At 41.6% G+C, this 23,767-nt stretch overlaps 1 protein-coding gene across 1 annotated transcript in view; it reads right to left on the bottom strand.

The window, feature by feature from the left end:
• Nucleotides 1-23,767, bottom strand: part of fbxl17 (F-box and leucine-rich repeat protein 17) — a 222,339-nt gene that overhangs the window by 194,987 nt on the left and 3,585 nt on the right. Inside the window, exons 3-6 of the mRNA XM_069699583.1 lie at nucleotides 23,134-23,520; nucleotides 22,823-22,945; nucleotides 22,387-22,644; nucleotides 22,066-22,197 (exon numbers count right to left, since the gene is read on the bottom strand). Coding sequence (XP_069555684.1) covers nucleotides 22,066-22,197; nucleotides 22,387-22,644; nucleotides 22,823-22,945; nucleotides 23,134-23,520 — 900 coding nt within the window. The remainder of the gene's footprint in view (nucleotides 1-22,065; nucleotides 22,198-22,386; nucleotides 22,645-22,822; nucleotides 22,946-23,133; nucleotides 23,521-23,767) is intronic.

The following is a 23,767-nucleotide window of genomic DNA, read 5'->3' on the forward strand; positions in this document are numbered from 1 at the left end:
TCAATGCGAGTGTGTCGGCACTTAGCAGCCACTTGAGACACAAAAGAAGTATAAATAAACATGAAAAACACAGCATAATACTGCATTCTTTGCCACAAAAGTAAAGGGAGGGCATCTCTTCAAAGAACAAGAAATAGAGAATACGGCAGAGTTAGGCGAGACCCAAGAAAGAAAGGAAGAGGGAACGTGGAGGAGGGGAAGTAATGCTGGATGGAGACAGCAGGAAGACAGAAAGGCCAAAAGACAGAACAGAGAGCGGATTAGAGGAGTGTCAAGGCCCTGAGAGTTCACCATGCATCTCGACCTAATATCCTCTGCTCTCACCAAAGATAATAGAAGGAAAGCAAGGGAAACCACGGGAGGGAAGGGAAAGACACGAACACAACAAGCAGATGTGTCGTCTGGCCTGCGCTTAAATTAATCCTCCTCCCTCACCCTGCTTTTCTTCCTTTTATCAGTCAGAACAAAGGGACCTGCTTGTGCTTCAGGTCCAGACAACAGAGGTGGTTGGACGGTGAATTCAAGTCCTTGCCGAGAGACGAGACAAGGAGGGGTGGATTGGTGGTGGTGGGGGGAAGGAATAAGGGATTTGGGGAGATGGGTGGGAGACATGAGTGAGTATGTGAGTATGTGCCTACGTGCCTGCCTACGTGCCAGGTCAGCCAGGGTCTTATGGCAGAGGGAAGATGGGAGATGAGAAGGAAAGAGTGAAGGTTGGAGGTTTTGAGGAAGCTGGCTGCTCAGGGAACACAGGGAGAGGAGAATCAAACACTGGCTCTCACAGAGCTCAGACACTCTGCTGAGACCAGGAGTGTGTCTGAGCTGGACTAAGAGACAGGAAGACGTGGAGGAAGACGTGGAGGAAGACAAGAGGAAGACAAGAGGAGGCAGAGAGAGAGAGACAGGGAGAGATAGAAACAGACAAGCATCTTGAGAAGGTAACAGCTGAAGCCAATAACTAAACAATGTTTTGGCATTTTCTTTATAATTTTGACTTTAAAGGCCAAACTTGTAAAAATGTTTTGACTCAAGTAGGATCAACGGTATTTGTGGCCAATTCAAAGGCAAAACTATCACTCGGAAATTAATCACATTGTCTAGGTTTAAATCACAGTTACCTGGTAGCATAAATCTTCATCTTGATACTCTTAGTTGGCATCAAAGTGATATAAAGCAAGTTTTCCCCAAATAAAACACCAATTAACAAAATGCAATGAATGAGCCTAAGGAAGCTACAATGTGAAACACGTTGGTCAAACTTCATGTACGACTATTAATAAGAAAAAAAGATTATCCTTTTCTCTTGTGGGTGTTTCCCTTGTGTGTGCTGCAATTTAAAAAAAAAAATTGTGACTCAGATGAGGAAATATGGGATCAAAGAGACAAAACATTCGCTGCTAATTTGTTTGAGAGTTTTTGATACTCTTACGCTTTGGACATGTTTCAGTCGGCACTCAAAAAGTATTGAGGTTTTTTTACCCTTCCCTTCGCGTCCCCAGTTGAAGAGTTGCAGTTGCATTTTGGGTGGAAAATGAATCCCCTACAATCAGAATAAATATGAAAAATAACTTTTGCAGGACCATAACTACAGTAATGAAAGAGGGATGGGTGAGTGATATCATACAGGCGTTGGAAACTGTGTCTGACAAGTCGACAAACAGCTCGTCAGACAAACAGGTCTTTGATATTATTCATCAAAGAGGCAATTCGAAACAAGATGGGAAACAACGACATATTCAAACCAGATTCTATTCAGACTAGAAACAGTGTGTGTGCGTGTGTATTTATGTACTTGTGTGCATCTTTCATCAATGTTGAATATCTACTTCTAATCTGCTTTTAATGGACATCATGAAACCTCTCAACGTGAGTCCATCTTCTTTTCTTTTCTTTTTTTTGCCTCACTGCCGTCTGAACATTCGCAACATAGGAACCCAGGAACAGATAGCTAGTCTTGATTGGTCCCTGGGAGAGGAGCTCGGTAAAACCCTTTCCTAGGGACTACTGGCCCCAAACCCCTCCACAGGATTAGGGCATGACCTGTAGGAAGGCAGCAGATGAGCAGGAATGGACACACACTGAGCTGGAAAGCCGCAGGAGTCTTGGCTACAGAACATCTAAGCCCTGAAAGAGGCCACAGCACAAGCCAACATATGCGTGTCTGGACATGAGTCCAATTACTAAGCTGTGTTTTTTCCCTTGTTTATAAGGAGGTGGCCCCACATGTCACCTGTATTTATTCCGGTTTTCTGGGGCATTTTATGCCTTTATTACAGAGTTGACAGCCGAGAAATGGTTTGGGAATGAGAGGATTTAGAGATGGGGGACATTCGACAAAGGTCCTCGAGAGGACTCAAATCAGGAATGTTGCAGTTCACAGTTGGTACCTTAAACCGCTGGGGGGGTTTAGTGCTCAGAAATGACCCAGCTACTAAGTAGGGATGGGCATTTAAAGCAAAAACAATATTAATTAAAACAATACTCATTTTCTCTTACATTCATTATGATGTAGCAGGAGACATGTTGAAGGTTGTTGGCTAAATGTCAACGTTACAATAGAGTGTACAGAACAATATACAGAATTATGACTTTATGCTCTTATTAACGCGAACATAATGATGTATAGTCCTGTAAACTATGTGCCCTCTGTGTAATGTACAATCATACAACTATAAAACAAAGCAGACTGACTGTGCTGATTCCTGCTGGAAAATATAGTCAGGCCACTGCCACGCATCAACGAGGACAAAGAAGAAGCTTTCTTCTGTTGTTAGAGGAAAACTTTGATCAAAGTTATTTCTCCTCATCCATCTCTGACTCTCCTGGCCAGTCATAAATCATCTTCACTGTGCCAACTGTCAGGCTCAGTCCCACAGCCGTGAACAGCTAATTCGCCCGCATGACGCTCGGAGAAGATCTCTGCTCTGCTGCCCTTAGCACGAAGGAAATTATCGCTCTTTTCGGACTCGGGTAAGTGCTCACAACCCACATTTGTAAACAATCTAACATGGAGTCGATTATTACAGTTATCCTCATTACTTTATACAAAGAGCACACAGGACACTTGTAATGTCAAGTCGACAGTCGTTGTGTGTGGGGTGTTAACCACTGTGGCCACCTTAAGTCAGAATGATTGATTCCACAGTCTTTGTAATTAAAGGGGTATTACATAAACTCACACACATCAAAAGTATTTCCATCTCTTTGTAAACAGGCATGGAAGCACCTAAAGAGCCCGAGTTGAAGGCTAGTTGACATGAATGAGACAAACCTTTTTAGCCTTTAACTCCCCGGTGGACTAGAGTCATAAAATTATTTGCTTGGCTGCACTGAGTTCTGCCAGAATGTATCTGCAATGCTAATAAACTCCAATGGCGCTGGCAGGCAATAGCATGCTACTGTAACTTTTCTACCTCGGCTCAGCACAGCTCAATCAGCCCCCGCCAGAGGCCTCTCCTCTACGAGTCCCCGCGGCTCAGAATCAGCAACTTTCAATCTCGGTGTGTTAGCACGCAAGAAGACGCAACTGTACGTTTGGGATGGGTGATGAGACAAGCAGACAGCACAGCGTGAGAGCGAGAGGACGGCAGCGCCCACACATACACGCACACAAACACTTTCTGTCGCACATGCAAACACACGCATACCGTCTAATATCAGCTCGGTCCCCGGCTCCCTTTAAGAGACCTGAGAGCCGTACAGGAGGAAATAAATACTCTGCTTTATTACTGGGAGAAAGATGGAGAGGAGAGAGGAGGGGAGGAGGGAAAAGTAAAATAGAGAGGCCGGATGAGATTGTACACATAGACACACACATACGCGCGCGCGCACACACACGCACACACACATACGCGCACACACGCGCACGCACGCACGCACGCACGCACGCACGCACGCACGCACGCACACACACACACACACACACACACACACACACACACACACACACACACACACACGACTGGCTCTACCTGATCTTGCTGAATCCCATATAGTGGTGGAGAACTCTTTATTTCCCCGCCTCAGCAAACCTCCGTCACCCCTGTCCTCTCATATACTGTCAGCTGACAAAAGTAGAGAAAGAGCCTCTGCACACTACACTATTATAATACTGTATAATTATTATTATTATAATAATAATAATAATAATACACAAACCACGATTTAATTCAAAGCAAAGATCTGTTTCATCATCCAGCATTATGGGGCACTAGTAGAGTGTAAATGGGTGCCCAGAACCGGATAACTCATGTTTGTTTACAACTCCACTCGGAGCCTTTAATTAACTGAATTTTAATCGCACGATGGCAAAGTACAGTATTTAGCAAGGGCAGCTACTCTAGATGGAATAATGACTTTCTGCAAGTGCGATCAGATCTGTAGTTTGTCAGCCATGTCAAATCACAGCTGCTTTTAATCTGGACAACAGAACAACTGCATCATTTCAGGAAAACTTGAAAGTAAAATCAATAATAATAAATACACTTTTAACAGAAATTGTTTCCACAAAAACTATTGTTGATTAAAAAAAATGTAAGCTGGTTTTGGGTGATGTGGGCAAGCTGATTGTGTCACAATCTCATCATCCCAGTTGATATCACTAGTATTGCAGCAGTTTTAATCCTGTTAAAGTGCCATGAAAAGGCTGTAAAAAGCAATTATGTCAACATAAAAGGCAAAATTACAAATCGAAAAATCGGATTTTCTGTTTTGTAATTCTTTACTGTCCACAGGTGGTATCAGTAGTAGAAAATAATAATGTGGTGCCTGAAAACCAAGCGAACATGTATCATCCATTATTTTCCAGCCTCACATCAAACTTTGCAATCACACAACAGCTTGTCTGGTTACGTGAACTTTGTCAAGGCCATGGCAATCTTTCCCATTGCCATGACAAGAGCGCATACTCAGCAAATGATGTAAAGGATCTGGTGGGATCTGGCAGGATGAAGGGAGGATAACCTGATCTTCTGCACAAGCTCCTATTTGGCAGCTGAAAAGAATCTACAGGCGATATCTGCTGCCTGACCAGGCAAGTATGACAACAACAGCAAAGTTAACCATAACAAAGACCGCAGTACAACTTTACCGTATGCTTTTAAAAAGGATGGAGATAGATCATTGTAAAAAGCTGTCGGGTTTGTGAGGTGGAGGCTGAGTACTTGTGATCGATTGGACAGTGAAAAATCGGACCTATAGATCCAGCATATATAAAAAGCTTCGGAAACGGCAATGAATAATGACTGACTCCAATAAATGCACAATTGTTCAAAGTATCCTGCCTAAGACAGATGCTCCCAAAGTATTAAAATTTTAACTTTTTAAATAAAAATACCAGCTAAATGTCAATGCTACCATTTACTGGGCCTATTCCCTCCTCTCTTTCTTCTGCTTTTCTATTTAACCGAAGTGATTCACCTCAGCCCTTCATATCTTTTACACAAGCGGCCGGACTCTCCTACAGGAGTGCGTAAAAGTGAGTAAGACGGCCAGGATTCCCTCTACATCATCTCCCTTTGATAGCACCATGTAGGAGGAGGGTTTCCCTGACCTCGTGTCATACAGATAAGTCCTTCGAGTCCAGGTAGACCCTCTGCAGTCAACATGCACGTCCCCTGGCACATTCCTCCAATGCCCTGCATCGTACGGCAGAAATTTTAAAGTGTATAAATAGACTGCCTGTGTGTGTGTGTGTGTGTGTGTGTGTGTGTGTGTGTGTGTGTGTGTGTGTGTGTGTGTGTGTGTGTGTGTGTGTGTGTGTGTGTGTGTGTGTGTGTGTGTGTGTGTCCAGTCGTAGTAATCCCACACTTCTCTGGCACAGCTCCAGTAGACATGGGAACGCCACAATGGATTACTCATGGAAGAGAGGGATTTACAGCGGAAGAGAAAGAGATCAATGGAGAATAATTTAGTACAAAAGGAGGTAGAGCAAAGAGTTTCCTGAATACCATTAGTCAGGATGTATACAGACACAGGTAGAGGGGGGAAATCAGTTTAAGATTAACATTTTTATCAATACAGTTCATCTACGGTCATAGTATTAAAAACGGCATGAGAAACAGGGAGTTCAGTATAGTTGCTGGGATAATACACATTGTAATAATAAGGAATAAAGTTTACTGGAAATCAAACGGTTTCTGCTAACTCTGAATGAAAAAATAAAACTACAAGAAACATGAGGCATTAAAAAAAATTTAAAAAAAGAAAAAAGCAGTGGCAGAACAATTCTAGTTTGCCAATTTATAGCTTTAAAATAAAATCTGTTCTTTCCAGCTCCTCTACATTTCAGCTCTTTCTGGACACACCTGATCCAATTAGTTCCCATGAAACAGTGCAGCCATTATAGGCCTTTTTTCACTTGTCATAAAAAGTTAAAGCACAGGTGTTATTAATAACATTAACGACAGCCCATATCCCAGTAAGCAGAGTAAACTGAGCCAACATACAAAATAGCAGAGCCATAGAAACCGCCTAATATAACGTGATGAGAGGTTTTCGTAGAGATGCACCAAAAGTAGATGATTTACAAGTCACCATTTCATAGTTTGTCCACCAGAGAGTCTATGTTTAACTGTAAAAATGTCTTGGTACATATGTTTCGTCTTTACACAAAAAAATGTAATGTTAGAAGACTTATTATTACTTGAACCCAACCAATATGTCAGCCGGACAATCGTTGCTCATTACAGAAATATCGGTATCGGTATGTTGGCTGAAGAGCAACGATATGAAAACTTTTTTTCTTAAAGAACATAAATCAACGGGGTGGTAAATTGGAACGTATTCTATTTGTGTTTTGTATATACTTATTCATAATTATTAATAAAGCTAACTGTTTTAATGCACTTATGGCAGGGGGGTGGACAATTAGGTGTAAAATAATCTGCCGCCACTGCATATCTTTGTCACAAGTGTCAGAAGTGTTTAAAAACTACATGAGGGATCATTGCAAAATGTGTGTTTATATATACTGTAAATACAATGTATGTATAAAATATAGTGTACAATATGTCAATATTGGAAAGTTTTTACTCCTTCATATTGGTATCAGCCCCAAAAACCCAGTATCGGTCGGGCTCTAATTATTGCTGGATTTGTATTTTTTTTCCAAGTCTCAAATATAATTTGCCTTATCTAAATAATCCAATAACATTAAGACTCTGCTCCTCACATAACATAAATGAGAGTCTGAGTGTATTCACCTTTCAACAAGAAAAGAGGCCGATGGGAATCTGAGAAGTGCTCATATTTTTAAAAATAGATAGAAAATAAGTATTAATCTTGAACCCTAAGACTGTATATACACACATACATACATGTGATGTTTTGCACATATGCTCACACCTCTACTGTGCATTGGGCTGGTTTGGACACAATCACAATCACAGATTGAGGTGTTTCTTTGGATTAGGAGTTCCAGAGCAAAGCTGGAGCACAAACTCCGTGTCTTGGGTTTTAATAACAAGTGTGATGAAGCCACCAGCTTTAATAATGTCAAATGAAACACTTCTTGCATACACACACACAAACCAAAACCAAGAATCATAATCATGCGTTAGCTTCCTCTTATTGCCTCACTCACACATGCACACAAAGCACATCACCCAGCTCAGCTTCTCCTCCACACTGACCTTCACCTGTCACACAAGCTTTATATTTACAGCGACTACGGCCCATCTGCCCACGCTCAACCCTGACTGTCAATCAGCAGCAAACTTCCTCCCCCTCCGCCGATCCATCAACAGGCTGAAAGCACCAGAGCACAACATCCGGCACAAACACCAACATCAACAACAAGGCATCCAGCACACAAGCAAACTGATTCCTGACAAAGCTTAAGGTATTGATCGGTAATTTATACCGATTTCATCCTACATACTGTTCTCCTGCACATGTGAAATTAAGTCAATGATTTGGAACCCTTTCATTTAAAATTGTAATCTTGTGTATCTGAATAACCAGCACAGTCCTGTACGTGCAGAACTGTGCTGCATGCATCAGCAGAAAGGAAAATAAATGCAACACCAGTGAACATATATAACAGGTGATGATTTCAGCTGGTTAGCAGAAGAGCAGTAAAAACATTCCATTCCTGAAAACTGCACATCACCCATATGTTTTATTACACGCAGCTAAGACAGCCTTCTTGTAATTGTAAGTGATGAAGGATGATGTGAAAACTGATGAGCCACACCTTCAGCAGTTCTTTGCTTTCCAACAGTTTGTGTAATGGGATGCAGTGGCTGCCAACTGCGTGCAGTCTATTCTTATTAGTCGTTATGTTGGCCGTGTCCAGATATAGAAAGGTTAGATACAGATGCATTTTGTGCAGACACACGCTTGTGGACACACCTATGCTTCCAGTAATGGCTCATATTTCCATCCTTTCAACACTGTCTAAAAAAAAGTGGGGCAAATGCTCCAGGTAGCAGCAGCAGCACATGTTAAGAGCTTTCTCTCTCTAACTCTCACACACACACACACACACACACACACACACACACACACACACACACACACACACACACACACACACACACACACACACACACACACACACACACACTGCAGGTAGTAGTGCCTGAGCAGGGGGCTGCTGGATTCAGGCACCCTGCATCTCAATGACAACCACATATCCACAGGGATTTATCTAAATGCAAATCAGCTGCCTCGCCTCAACAACACACATAATTTACTTTGCATGCCCCAAAATACACGAGGCAGCGGTGTGCAGGCAGGCAGGCAGGCAGGCAGGCAGGCAGGCAGGCAGGCAGGCAGGCAGGCAGGCAGGCAGGCAGGCAGGCAGGCAGGCAGGCAGGCAGACAGACAGGCAGGCAGGCAGGCAGGCAGGCAGGCAGGCAGGCAGGCAGCTGGGCAGCCCATCAGCTCTGCCTTCCCTTTCATCTGTGCCCTCTGGAGTGTGCTCATTTTCACCAAATTCACTTTTAATTGAGAGCCAACTTAACTGAGCCAAATTCACGCTAGAGGTAGATCGGATAGGAGCTGAGGAGTGGAGCAAAGGGAGCCCAATGGAGAGGAGGAAGATTCAAGGAAAGAAGAGGCAGAGCGGGATTTGGAGTGGCAGGTGACAATAAAATCTGCTGTTTGTGTCATTCTTACTCTAAAAGGAGCAAAGCAGTTTGAATGACAAGGGGAAAGAGGGAGACGGGAGAGGAAATATGAAGAAAAACAAATTTAAGTTGTTACCAAGCTGAAAAAGAGAAACATAAAACTTTGCAATAATCAATAAAGCTCCATTGATATTTTGACAAGAAGGTCTTCATTAGGAAATCCAAAAACTAGCTTTTCAAAGTCCTCCTTAACACACAAAATGTGTTTTCATTTCAATGAGTGCTGTCAGATCACCTCAGTGAACTGTGCCGACCTTCGCCGTGACAAAGCCGACACGGGGCAACGTGCAAGGTGTCTCCAGAGCAGCGAGGCCCCGCGACCCGTGATCTGTGATCTAAACCATGCTGTAAAGTGATCCATGCTTCAAAGGTTATCTGGGGTCTCGGCCATGGGGAACAACCTCCTTGATGCTGCCTGATGCTTTCTCCTCCTCTACATAGCTGTTAATTAGCCCGGCTAAGTGCACCATTAATCGATTGCTTGTCTCTCTGCTATATCTCATAACGGTGTAGCACTCTGGTAACGCCGGGCGAAGAAATGTGAGGTTCAGGAAGTCACGCTTCTCCACCGGTGAAATACTGGTGCTGGAGTGAGGAAGCAGGGAGTAAAGGCGGCTTGACAAAGACAGGAGTGGGTGGTGGGCTGATGGTAACAGAGGAGAAGAATTGTGGTAGAGTTTCACATTATTGAAATCGATTACGTGAACATTCTGGACAAGTGGATGGATATTTGAACAAGCAAAAGATCCGTGTACGTGTGCTCGAATTTAGAAGTTAAAGCCGAATTTTCAGCCAAAGAAACACAGACTTTTAATCTGACATTACAGATATAATTAAATTAAATGTTCTGATACACAGAACAGACTGCAGGTCGTTACGAACCCATCAAGTCTAAAGTAACAAACAGGGACATTTTTAAGAGAAAGAAAGTGAAACTGAAAGTGGAAGAAAACAAATCTGCTTGGAAAAAGAAGTTCCCACTGATGCAACAAAACATGACAGGCGATGAAGAGGCAACGTACTGCCTGTTGTTCAGGCACTTCTTCAGATGACAGAAACATAAAAGTAGAAACAAAAGGGAATTTCTTTCAGATAGCAGACTACGATGTTCAACTCAACAGGTGGCAGGCATGCTGCTCACCTGACAGCTATTTACAATCTGCTTAGCTGTTTAGCTGACTGAATCACTAACCGGGAGAGTGATGCTGTGCAGATGCGGGAGAAAATGCAAACAAGGCTCCTACTAAAGGTGTGATAATGAGATACAGCATGAATGTTTGTGTATTCATTTTTGTACTTGCATTTGGATGCTTCCTGAAGAAGAAAACAGGGGTTCAAACAGAGAAGTGTGATTAACACAGAAGTGTGAAAAATCCCTGGATTTAAACAGTTACTTTATTCTAGTTCTTTTTTTTTTTCTTGTTGTAAGCAATGCCTTGTTGTTGTTGTTTTTGAATATTCAAATTATAAATCATGGCTTTACAACTGTTTTTTTTTACAATTATAGAGCACAAAGCATCTTTGTTCTATTGTGGCCAAAACAAAATGAATTGAGTTTGACAAACAGTGATTCTTATACAGTATAGTCAGTTATCATGAAAAAAAACAGCCGACCAAATATTTGCTGGTTACAGTTTCACAAATGCTGCCATTTTCTTTCTATCCAAAAGGAAGCTCAATAAAAGAAAATATGCAGAGTAATAACTTCATGACATCTGTTTAGGTTTGGGCTCAGAAAACATGCGATAGCAATCTTCCAATCCTTACATTTTACAAACTGAATGACTGATTAATCTAAATATGGTATTTCTCATTGCTGAGGACACTTAGCAGTCCAATATAAACAGAAGAAATTCTACTTTTATTAAATGCAGAGTTAGTATGATGTGTTTCCAATCACACTGAAAAAAACCACCCTTAACCTTTAATGTAGCTGTGGAGCAGAGAGAAAACACTGTAATGTTTCAGTTTCAGAGAACAGGAATCCTTTATGCACCTCCACTCAAACATGAAGGTCCAACAGGTGTTTTGCACGAGACTGAACCTGCCAGGTAAAACCTGGTCACACCTGCAGTATGTTAAATATATAATCAAAATAAAACTTTCCACACAGCAGACCTTAAGCATCCCAACCATGCATCTCTCTGTGTTGCAACAGCAACAACTGTAACCGCCTTAAAAGTAAACACAAACATCAAACCCCTTATCTTGTGAGTCCTCTGAGAAAGCAAGTCAAGCTATCTCCTTTTTTAAGATAAAGACCACTATTATGGCCATACAGTTAAAGCTTTCAAAAAGTACTTTAAACAGCTCAATTATGTGTGAAAATGCAAAATATGGTTAATTTTACACAGAATTCACACGTTTCTCAAAAAGATTGTCTCGTAACACAATGTCCACAAACATTTTGCAGTATCACAGCTTCAGGAACTTAAAAATATTATATGCATGACACATTTTTCAATTTACACTTCTGCTGCCATACACCACATAACCTGTCCTGTTTGTTTATGATGTGCATTACATTATAACTTCACAATGTGATATTTAGAGGCAGAATTAACAACCATGAGCCTAAGTATGGACAGAATTTCAATTTGATACTCAAATGATTGGCAAGAACAACAGTAAATTACTTTAATCTACAATATGGGGGAAATTATATACTGTAAAAAAAAAAATTTTAAATTATCCAATGAAATGAGCTTTACTTCAGTGTCATGCCGTCAATCTATGAAAACCATAGGTGATGTACAGCTGTCAGTCTCAGGAGGTTTTCCTGTCATCGGGACCTGCTACAATAAAAGCTCCGAGCCTCCAGAAATTCTTTGGAGACCGACCTCGCAGAAGGATAAAAGGTCTCCAGAGAATTTCAGCCAGCATTCCTAAGCTAGGTCGTCCTTGAAAAGACGGACAGGCAGCAATGAAACCGGGGCTAACAGGAAGCCGTACGTGAGAGATGGACAGAAAAGGGAAAAATATGATGAGGACCCAGGGAAGGGAGACTGAGCGGGAGATATAGAGGAATGAAAACATGTCAAAGAGGAATGACAAACTCATAGATGGGAACAAAAAATACAAATGTATTGTACTGAACAGGAGCGGACGAAGAGGCAGAAGAAGAGAGCGAGACAAACAAAAACTGTACAGGTGAGGGAATCCCAAATCTAGCCTGACCTCGTTAACCCCAGAGGCTCGTTAGAGTCTTGTTAGAGCAGCATTCTCCAGGCCCATCCTCTGTCACACCTTCATTAAGTCCATCGACCCACTGTGCTTATTAAACACATTCATTACCCCGAGTATTGAACTGCTCGCTACTGCTGCTGCTGCTGCTTATATACAGGATGGGCCACGCACACAAGTGGACACGCAACATCTATAGACGTTCATACAGACACACACATTTCTGCATGTTATCAATCATCGCTAATGAAGTCAGTATTTACAACGGGTTTGGTCTCTCAATCACAAAAGAGACAGCAGGAGGAGAAGAGGGCGACAGAGGAGGAGGAAGAAAATTGAGAGGGGGGATATGGCTTGTTTGAGAGGCGAGAGGAGGAGAGTGATGGGATGAGGAGCAGGACCGTGAGCTTGAACAGAAGGTAGTAAGAGTTTAAAACAAGCTGACAGAAGCAGGGAGACTTTCTCTCACAGTCTTTTCCTCTCCTGCGCTACACATCTGTCTTTTCTCCTTAAAACACGACACCAGTGAATCCCGAAGGAGAGCCATTCATCATGATACACACAAACTGGTCCGCTGGGCTAAAGGCGAGGCCTCCATCCTGACTTTGGGCTCTTGCTTTAAATGATGACATCATTTCTGCCCTTCTCAAACAAAAGGAAAACTCATCATCAGAGACAGAAAGAAGGAGAGGAGAAAAAGAGAGAGAGAGAGAGAGAGAGAGAGAGAGAGAGAGAGAGAGAGAGAGAGAGCAAAGAGATTAAGAGGAGTAAAGGCATGAGCGAGGTGTCGGAGAGGGCCATGAATCATGGTGACATCCCTGGCTGGGTGTCAGGAGCTGCTGCTGTCTGGAGCTGGATAAACAGAGGGCCTCTAAAGCAATGCTCTTTAAGCACTGGCCAGGTCAGAGACCGGCACTGGCCTTCTGGAAAACTGAAATAGGGGCCAATTTTTTGGCCTAAATTGATGTTGTGTGTTGCTACAACCTTTCCAACTTGCTTCTGGCTTTCAGGGGTGAGCCAGCCACCAAAATACAAAATTCTGAGTTACCACGAGGGTATTTTAAAGAGGCAGGAGTGAGGTGGCAGACTGCAACCGACTGAATACCCCTTGCTTTACCCTTCCCCTCCAAGCGTGCCAGAGAACGTATATGGTGGCGGCAGTGTTTGGTTTGTCCCTTCTGGGCTACTGTAGAAGCTGCCAGAAGGAATACTGGGAGTTTTAGCAATAACAAAAGATTGATTATTTATATATATGACAATTAAGTTTCTGTTAATTTGTTAATGGATTAATTGACTAACTGTTGCGACTTTAGTTGTCTCCCTCGTATTTCCCCATTTAACTTCATCCAACATAAGTATTCCTTTTTCAGATGTATATCAGTGTCGGCATGTAAAATCTAACAACAGTAAGTTTGTATCCAGAGTAAAGCAATGAACAGAAGATTAAAATGACACAATATCTACAGTACTGACAGATTATGTATAACCATTGCAACGGCCCTTCCAAGTTTCTGGCTACAGTTAAAAAAATAAAATGCTTTTTCTTTCAAAAGATTTCAATTTTTTTTACACAATTTGCAATACATTTAAAGGACATGAAAGGTGAAAACAGAGGCCACACACTTAACACAGTCATATTTGTGAAGGAATATTCTATAACCTTGGTAAGAACAGGTTATAAAGCATCAATCTTGTCCAAATCCAGCTGACTTTAAACACCTCCTGGTAAATATTCCTTTCTGTTGCAGGCGCATGAATAACAAAGAAACAAAGTGTGTGACTCAAATATGTATTAACATCCTCCAAGTTTTTTTTTATATATATATATATATATATATATATATATATATATATATATATATATATATATATATATATATATATATATATATATATATATATATATATATAAGAGTTTGGGATATTTTATGTGTAGGCCAAGTTTCAGAGGAACGCTCAGCTGAATTCAGCTGCCTGGTCGCTCACTGCTCACCCACTGTTGCATTACTGCTCTTATCCAGTCCTACTACACCCTCTGCAGGTGGAAACCAAGCACTTCAACCAGGAGAACCTGAACAGGCTTGTCTACAACTATACACATTTAGCACTTCAGAAAAGGAAAGCTTGTTCAAGTCAAAATCGTGATTTCACTTGATCTGCGACCCAGAGTTGCTGCTACACTTCACCAATTTAATCCAAAGTACTTTATTTGACCTTTGAGGAAATATGAGGAGGGTTTACACAAAAGTGATTCAGTCATTCATAAAAACAATCTAAAAAATCTAAACTCTGGATGATGAAAGAAAAAAGAAAAAAGAGCTGAGGGTTAGAGACAGTGGGCACTCTAACTTATACCCACCAAAATATTAAACACCACAAAGTCCTTTTTTTTTTTAATTGCAAGTGTATTTATGAGTGTCAAAGTAAACTGACCATATTTCTGAATGCAGATTTACATTCTGAAGACTCAGGAAAGGACTTAGGAAAACCTAATTTCCCTTTGTTTTATAGAAAATTTTGAAGCTATTCCTGATAGCGTGAGCATAACCCACCCACGCGTTGTTCAAACGCTCAAATACAACCAAGAGGAGTGTTTTCTAAATTCTGCAACTCTGGTTAAGTTTAGGCACAAAAAACACTTGTTTAAGGGTACAACAAAACAATGGTTTGTGCCGTAATTAGCTGCCTTTAAAAAAATAATAATAATTTTGCTTTCAAAGCGTGGGACAAAGAAGTTTTTAATCTGGCTTCCGCTAGTAAAAACTACACTATAACATCTACCACAACTATTTCTACTTTCAAATCAGCAAAGATAAACGCAGGCATTACGAATGAAAGTCTGCCTCACTACTGCAGCTGCTCTCCATTTCTGCCCTGCCAGGAAAAGATGTCTGACTCTGGCATAACCGTTGTGATTTTTGGCATTCTGTCACTGTTCAACAATAGAAAGTCAGCTGTGTCCGCTATCCCACTTCTCACTTAAAATGTCTGTCGTTCACTTGATTTTGTTTTCTTTCCACAAGGTTAAAACTTTTAACATTTCCATGAGCCACTTAGGGAATCCAGGAGAGCCTCCTGTCACACGAAGACGGTCTTTTTCTTTTTCAAAAAGTAATTTAATCTGTTATTGATAGACTGTGGGAAAAAAAAAATGTTGATGCTGAATCTTTTCCCAGGATAACTAATATTGAAAAGAAAACATTGGAGCAAGGTGAAATATCGCTTTGGAGGAACACTTCACAGACTCACATGTCCAGAAGTGCTTTCTTCCTTTTCTTTTTCTCCCCTTTAAAACTTGTTTTGTTCTTGGGCAGACGGCAGAGGGAACATATCGACGAAGTCTGTGTCTGAGTGCAGCCGGCTGTCCAAGTTGAAGTCAGTGCTCATTAATGCATCTGATTAGTCTTCAGGCAAAGGCAGAACAGCAACCCAGCCAAAAACACACCGAGCAGCTTTTTGGGGACACAGATCAATACAGAGGCACTTCAAAACAGCAATGAAGAGGAGGATATCGGAGAGAGGAATGTGCTGTTAACTCGGACTACATACTGAGAATGTAAGCAGTGGTAATGGTGGAAAAAAGTTTTAAAATGTACAATTCACATAGTTCAATATTTAACAAATGTCTTGTTATGAATCAGTCGAGACACAGCTATGGCTGCAAATTAAAATTATTTTCATGATCAACTAATCTGCTCATATTTTTCTCATTAATGAGTTTAGTGTTTGGTCTTTAAAAGGCCATTAAAAAGCGAAAATTAAAAGCCAGTCTCTAATCGACCCGTTTTCCATAAGTGAAGGATAAATATTCATCCAGCTTGTAGTGCCTGGTCAACATTATACAACATGTATTAAAGGGACATTTACTCACAATCATTTATCTAAATCAACACCCAAAAATTTGCACAGTTAAGGAAGACAATGCAGGACCGTCAAAAGCTCCACGTGTTTTTCCTTGAGGTCAAACAAACATGTTACGTGCATTCCTTTACTCAAAACACTGGCAAAGCAAAGTTTTTCAAACATCCATGTTGTGCCTCAGCATGTGTGACTGAAAAAAAAAAAAAAAACGGGCAGAACAGTAAAATGTTGCTCTGTGGGGATACAGGTCAAAACCTACAAAGAGAGTTGACATCAAAGCAACTAGTTAATGTCCAAATTGGTTAGTGATTTAATTTTTTTTTTTTTTTACAACTGATAACTTGACTAATCAACTGTTTCCTTAAATAAGGTATCAATTATTTATATTACTTTCACACTATAATAGCCACATCTGGAAAAAAAAAAAAAAAAGAATGATTAAGAGAATTAGCGCCACAACCTATTTAGAAACAGACAGTGAAGTACACAGAGAGGAGGTGAGGAGTAAGGAGGGGATGGAAACTGGAAACTGGGACTGCACTCGGAAAGCACAGACCTCCGTCAAGGCCAATACTCCACTCTTCTATGATATGCAAATCTGCAACTACTATGTCGGGTTGTATTTCCAAAACTATGTGAATGATGTCAAAATACGCTTTAGCCTCACTGAAGCCTCATATTTCAGCGGTTGTACCGGTTCCCGTTCTCCTGTGAAACCACCATCTCCGAGTGCTCCATAACGGCTGCTTGTTGTGTAAAGTTTGAGTAAGTACATGTTTATCTATGAAAGTGAATTGTGATTGTGAGTTATCATATTTCAAGAATGCCCTATGTTTTGTCACTATTGAACTTACCGAAAGGATTTTGAGATGTAAAGCATTTTGCAGACTAAATGTCCTGTTTCCGCATGTTAATGAAAGTTTTATTAAAATCCGACTGGTAGTTTTTCCGTAATCCTTCTGACAAACAAACAAACCACACTGAAAACATTACCTCCTTGGCGGGGGTAATGAAGGAAAGATGGATCATGTGTTTTAAATTATTAAAAAAAACTAGAAAAAAGCACATTAGGCAAAAAGAGGAAAGAGGATTTAAGACTATTTATCAGAGATTCCCGCCGGCAGAACAAAATGTAGATGGACAGCAGACATCCCCATCTCTCCACAGTTTGGTCCAGTAAATTCCATCTTGACCTTAACTACATATGGCTACTTCCATAATCACCACAGACGGAGAGAGACGACGAGAGCGAAAGGCAAGGAGAGAAAACTAAAGAGACTTCTTGATGACATGAAAGCATGGAAATTCTGGATGACGGCAGAGCTTTTTCTCGCTCTGACAGACATAATCCAGTTCCATTAGCAGTTAAACTGACTAAATACATCATACAACATCTGACATCCAACATCCTAAGAAGTCTAAATGCCTGTCTACAAAGACTGGAGGGGATTGGGGGAGATGGACAATGCATTGTTTGTGTGTGTGTGTGTGTGTGTGTGTGTGTGTGTGTGTGTGTGTGTGTGTGTGTGTGTGTGTGTGTGTGTGTGTGTGTGTGTGTGTGTGTGTGTGTGTGTGTGTGTGTGTGTGTGTGTGTGTAATTCTGTTTGTGTGGCCGGTCAGAATGGTTCTATTTATCTCTAATTACAGTCAAATAAAGTTTCCAGAGGAGATTCCAGTGCAGCTGGCAGCTATTCAATTCACCCGCTCCCATGTGTGTGTCACTTGCAGTGTTTTAACTCAGCCGCGTGTGTGTGTGTGTGTGTGTGTGTGTGTGTGTGTGTGTGTGTGTGTGTGTGTGTGTGTGTGTGTGTGTGTGTGTGTGTGTGTGTGTGTGTGTGTGTGTGTGTGTGTTGGTTCAAGTCAAAAGGTCTATCCCATAATAACTGACAGCTATCATTATCACTTCCTTTGTCTTTGCTCTCCCTCTAATTCAGTTAATTAAATCTGATAATGTCAATATACAGTTTAATCTGCGATTACGTTTGATTGGACGGCTGTCACTTCCCCTGCCAGCAAAAAACCCAACTACTGACAAGCCAGACAGACAGCCAATCAGAGCGGGACATGAGGCTTCCTTCACTCAACTATACGTACGCCTTTTCCAGCGTTTGACGTCGTTCCGCAGACAAACACACACCCTTCCTTCCCGAACGCCTACACGAGAGACCTGGAAAACACGGTGAGTGTGCAAGAGAGAAGGTCTGATTGTACATGCAGAGTGGTAATTACACCCAAATTGAGGGCACATGGTAATCTATGTTAGGTCATCTCTAATTCCACTTACATTTCCACATTTTGGACTAATTAAAACTGTAAATAATCAGTGTGTGTGTGTGTGTGTGTGTGTGTGTGTGTGTGTGTGTGTGTGTGTGTGTGTGTGTGTGTGTGTGTGTGTGTGTGTGTGTGTGTGTGTGTGTGTGTGTGTGTGAGAGAGAGAGAGAGAGAAAGACAGGGACAGTGAGAGTGTGCACGGGCAGACACGGCATCTTTGAGATGAACCATGTGGAAGAATGTTCCCATCACACTGCAAGAAAATTAAGTGCACACTCTTTGATTTGAACAAGACAGTAGAGCAGATAAAGCTTCTGTAAAAGACAGGAAAAGAGTCGAAAAGTGCTTCCGCAGCAGAAATGTTTGGAGATTGCTACGTATTTAACTGAAAGGAACATTGGAGCAAAGTTAACAACATAGAAAGATGGGTGACGAGACAATGTTTTATTTCTGACACTCAAAGTTCAACTTTCAGCTTCTCCTCCCTATGGCAAATTGAAGCGAGATGAAAAAAAAGGGGAATTTGTTATTCTCAGACCCCTTGCCCTTCGAGGTGGTGGAAGAGAACAGAATATGAATGGGAAGAGAGGAAGGAAAAACCCTTCAAAGACAACTGGTGCAATATAACCAACTCTGGCATAAATACTGGATGAATGCCAATACAGAATGCGCAGTAGATGTCAAAAGAAGCAGAGCGCCGAATCACCAGAGTCACCTGCTCTTTCTCACAGTGCTCTTAGCCCACGGTTATCCAGAGCCCTGGGCTGATTTGGCCCCGGGCTAACAAGCAATGAAAGAGTCAGCATCAATTTGCAGACACTCGTCGGTGTTAGAGAAGCATCCTCGGAATTGCATTAGCAACTTTCAACTGTCATTTGCTTAAAAAAAAAAAAAAAAAAAAGATAACTTCTGTGCCCTTCAGTCTGATAATCATGGCCAACAATCTATGCATTATCCTGTAAAGAACATGGGAAAACTGCACATGTAACATCACGGCAAAACACCAAACATGTCTCCACAAACAAGAATTTTGTGGTTTAATATGACAATACCATCAAGAGAAACAGCAGAGCTACTACTAATGTTGTCACTGATACGTGTTCAAATATTCTTAAAGTTACAAAGGCTTATTCAGAGAGGTTGTGCCCTCTTCTTTAAAAAAAAAAAAAAAAAAAAAGAGCTATTTAACCTTGTACAGAGCTTGACATGGTCTTAACAGAGAGAAAACAAACCCTGCAGCATGGAACTGAAACCACAACCATGGCAAAGAGGGAAGGAAAGAAAGAAACGATGTATGTGGGTGTGCATATGACAAAGAAAAAAGGGGAGAGGGTGAGTGAAAGACCACACAGAAACATCCTGCAGCAATTCAATTATTCAATTTTAGAGGAGGGGGGAAAAGAGAGGGCAGATCAGAGTGAGTGAAAGGCTCATCCTCACATGCAATTGATTAGGACAGACACAAAAAGGGAGGGGGAAGGGGAGGTAGGGGAGAGGAGAGGAGAGGAGAGGAGAGGAGAGGAGAGGAGAGGAGAGGAGAGGAGAGGAGAGGAGAGGAGAGGAGAGGAGAGGAGAGGAGAGGAGAGGAGAGGAGAGGAGAGGAGAGCCTTTACAATGTAGTCTTAAGAGGCTTTCACTGCCGTCCTATGACTTTGCGATTTATAGCACACTAAAAACCAAAAAGCCCATCTCGATGCCATTTCCTGAATCAATTCATGTAGAGAACAAGGGTTGAGCTCACACAATGGCCTCACACAAGTGTTTAGCCATTCATTTTTTGCATAAACCTTTCAGAAAAGCCTTTTCCATGCGGCTTGAAACCTTTTAGTTGATCTATGAACAGCAGACCTGGTGTGAAATGAGATCCTCAAAATACAAGAGTTGGAGTCGCCATTTAAATTCTTAATACGTGATACAATATTTACTCTATAATTTATAATAAATTAAAGGCAACAGCCTGTATCATCTGATGTCAAAGTGTAAATGAGTAGAAAAGTAAAATAGAAAATATTAGTCCTGGATCTGACAGCAGCAGAATCATTTGGAGACAGTAATTACAACCGTTTTCCCAGAAAGCAACTAAATCTGTTTTATTTTTTATCGGAGACGTTGGAGGAGAGAACCTGAGGTAGTCTCTTGCAGCTGTCAGAGAAAGTAAGTGCTTTCTGGATCATCTTAACTCCTGGCAAACTTAACGACGATATTAGGCTGAGCAACCCGAGTGCCTAGACATAACAATTCTCATATAAAGTCGGCCCATTTCTCTCCTAATGACAGGAAGCTAAAATAACTGCAACGCTTTCACGTCTGAAAAATGACTGTCTGAAATTGATACCGCTGCACTGAAATGTTATCAGCAATATTAATCTCTCACCTAGTGGTAATCGCTAATTTCATGTACTATTAAATTGATGAATGGGATTTTAAAAAACTGAGCTATTGTTATAAACTTCAAGTGGACTAATTAATCAAGGTCATGATTACTCATGGACTCCAAATACATATTGGCAGGAAGACGTGTGAAATAATTTCATGAAATGGAGGAAGGTCTAGATTATAGGGGGTTAGAGACAGACAAACCAAATAATAATATAAATGACAATATGTTTTCTTCTGGATCAGCGTCCAATATCAAGTGAAGTATATGTTAGCAAAAATGATATGTGGTTCTGATTTGATGTGAGAAATACACAACACAGCATTGGCATCAACCGGTTGAAGCCCACAAAAGGAAAGTGGCTGCATTCAGAAAATGGGAAACGGTGACATCTAGTGGTGATCCCAGGTAATGTGCCACGTATATTTGCGTCTGTCCTTTTATATTAAAGGAAATATGACAACATCTCATCTGTCTGAGTTCATGGCATGTCATGATCTCAAAAACAAATCCATCTGTTCAGAGAACGGACCTTAAACTGATTAATGCATTAGTCTGCAAACATTTATCCACGTGTTCACATATTTGCATTTATATGAACATGTGGGCGGTGTTAAAATGAACCACATACTGTTTCTTCAAGCATGAATAAGTTACCGAAGATTCAAGAAAACAGTTTCCCTTCATTAAACTGTAGATTTAAAACCTCAAGGATCCGATGAGATCAATAAACAGGAAACCTGCTGGTTAAAGGCACAATCAGTGCAACATATTTAAAATTGTGTGTTTACAGTGTGGCGGCCAAAAATCAAACAATGATGAGGAGTTTTTATGGCAATAACAAACATTTGTCTGCTAAAGCAAGAGTGTATAAGAAGAAGACTAGCGAGAGGAACTGACAGCGGAGACGGAAACGAATGAATCCGTGTGGTGATGTAGATGTCGCTTGCTCGTGGTGCACTTACTGAAAGAGAGCACATCAAGCGGAAGTTCGGTGTATTATCGTGCATGAATTCTTAGCCTCAAAAATGGCAGTAACAAACAGTAGATAAGGCAAGAAACAGATTCACAGTGCTCTGACAAGATTTTAGCACCTATGAAGAGCCTCTACAAGATAAACACAAAGACCAGAGACCACAAAACAGATGCTACCGTTAGAAGAGAAATCCTGAAGTAAGGGAAGCATGACAAGAGCGAGAAAAAGCACAACACCGAGTATCAGAGCAGATGTGTGGAACTGACCATTTTGTTCTCCTGCAAGTAGAGTCTCTGCAGTTTGGGACATCCTCTAGCCAAGGCCATTATGCCCTCATCTGTGAGACCGTAGCACTGACCCAAGTGGATGTCCTTCAGCTCACCGCAGTGCTCTCCCAGCTGAAAGGACAAAGTATAAAGAATGTGTCAAATCAAATACTCAAAATCTTCATTTTAATTGGGAGCATTTTTTCACCTTTCATTTGGGAATAAAAAAAGAACAAATGAGACCAACAAGAAAAGATCTCAAAGTTAAAACAAAGAGGCTTTGGATCTCTTGTGTCTCCGCTCCAGCTCTAACTGCATTACCTTTATCAGTGCTCCATCTGTTAGTTTGTCCTGGTTGCCCACATGCACCTTCACCAGAAGAGGGCAGTGTGTAGCCAACGCCGACAGAGAGATGTCGCCCAGCTGCTTGCAGCGGTAAGCTGTATACTTCTGCAAGCCTGGACAGTGGGAGGCCAGGGAGGACACTCCGTGGTCATGAACCCCTCTGCAATCCGAGATGTTAATCTCTGTCACATTCTGCCTCCGAGAAGCTATTTTCACCAGGAGATCATCGTTTACCTGAGGGAGAAGGAGACATGAAAGTCAGTACGCAAGCAACAAAACGTTGTCTCTTTACCATTAATTCCGTGCCAACATTAACTAAATGTCTGAAATGTACTGACAAAAAAAAAAAAAAAAAAGTGTACAACTCTAGTGACATTAAAGGATGATACCTGAAGAATATAGAGTTTCTTACTTGTTGTAGGCCACTGAGGTCAATTTGCTTCCAAAACTGGAAGTCCAAGCAGAGGTCCCTCCAGTACTTACAAACCAGAGAGGCACAAAGACAGCGCTCCTTCACTGTCAGGTGGGACAACACCTGCAGGGAGAGATAAAAACGCACATTTCTAGTTGGTTAAAAGTCCTTAACCAACAACAGAGTACACAGCGGGTTTCCTATCAATGATAAGCTCTGAATGAGTACTTAGCATATTTCACTGTACCAACCCAGTGGAAAAGCATTAAATATAAAAACAAAACCGACCGAACCCTTTGATCAATTCTTACCTTTAGAAGAATGGAGGAAGGCAGGTGGTTGATACTTAAGTGATCAGCAGCGTCAGAACTTCTCGCCTGGCAGTCGTCATAATGATGCAGGCAGCAGGGGGACGAATCTGAACTGTGAGGCAGATCGGCATGAACACCGAACCCACAGCAGCCATCAGTAGGTGAGGATGAGGAGGAGGAGGAGGCGGAGGAGGCGGAGGAGGAGGAGGAGGAAGGAAGTGGACAGAGGGGAAGGTGGCAGTGGCCGGTTTCAGAGTTGGAGGCGGCCTCTCCCCCACCTCCTCCCACTCCTCCGTTTTCCAGCCCTCCGTCGGGAGCAGCGAAGGCACAGCGAGGCTGCTTGCAAGGGGTGCACCTCTGCACCTCAGAGCACTTCCTCTTACACACCTGCAACCAAAGACACACACAGATCAGCCCAGGTGGAGACAGATTTTCTTCAGGCAAGTCACAGCAGATTTGATTGAGTAGACTTTAATTCGAACAGCAGCCTGAAAGCACCTTACACCGCCCACCTCCAGAAAACAGCCCCACTGACTGCGGCTCCTCTATGAGAACAAAATAAGACAAAGACTACAAAGTATGAAGCTCTGACTTGTCACTGCTGCAAGTCTGTTACTTAAAGATGTGTATGCTC

This window comes from Brachyistius frenatus, unplaced genomic scaffold, assembly GCF_029030835.1.
Source record: "Brachyistius frenatus isolate BFR_SWC_R1_liver_20210118 unplaced genomic scaffold, ASM2903083v1 Contig_30, whole genome shotgun sequence".
Classification (NCBI taxonomy): Eukaryota; Metazoa; Chordata; class Actinopteri; family Embiotocidae; genus Brachyistius; species Brachyistius frenatus.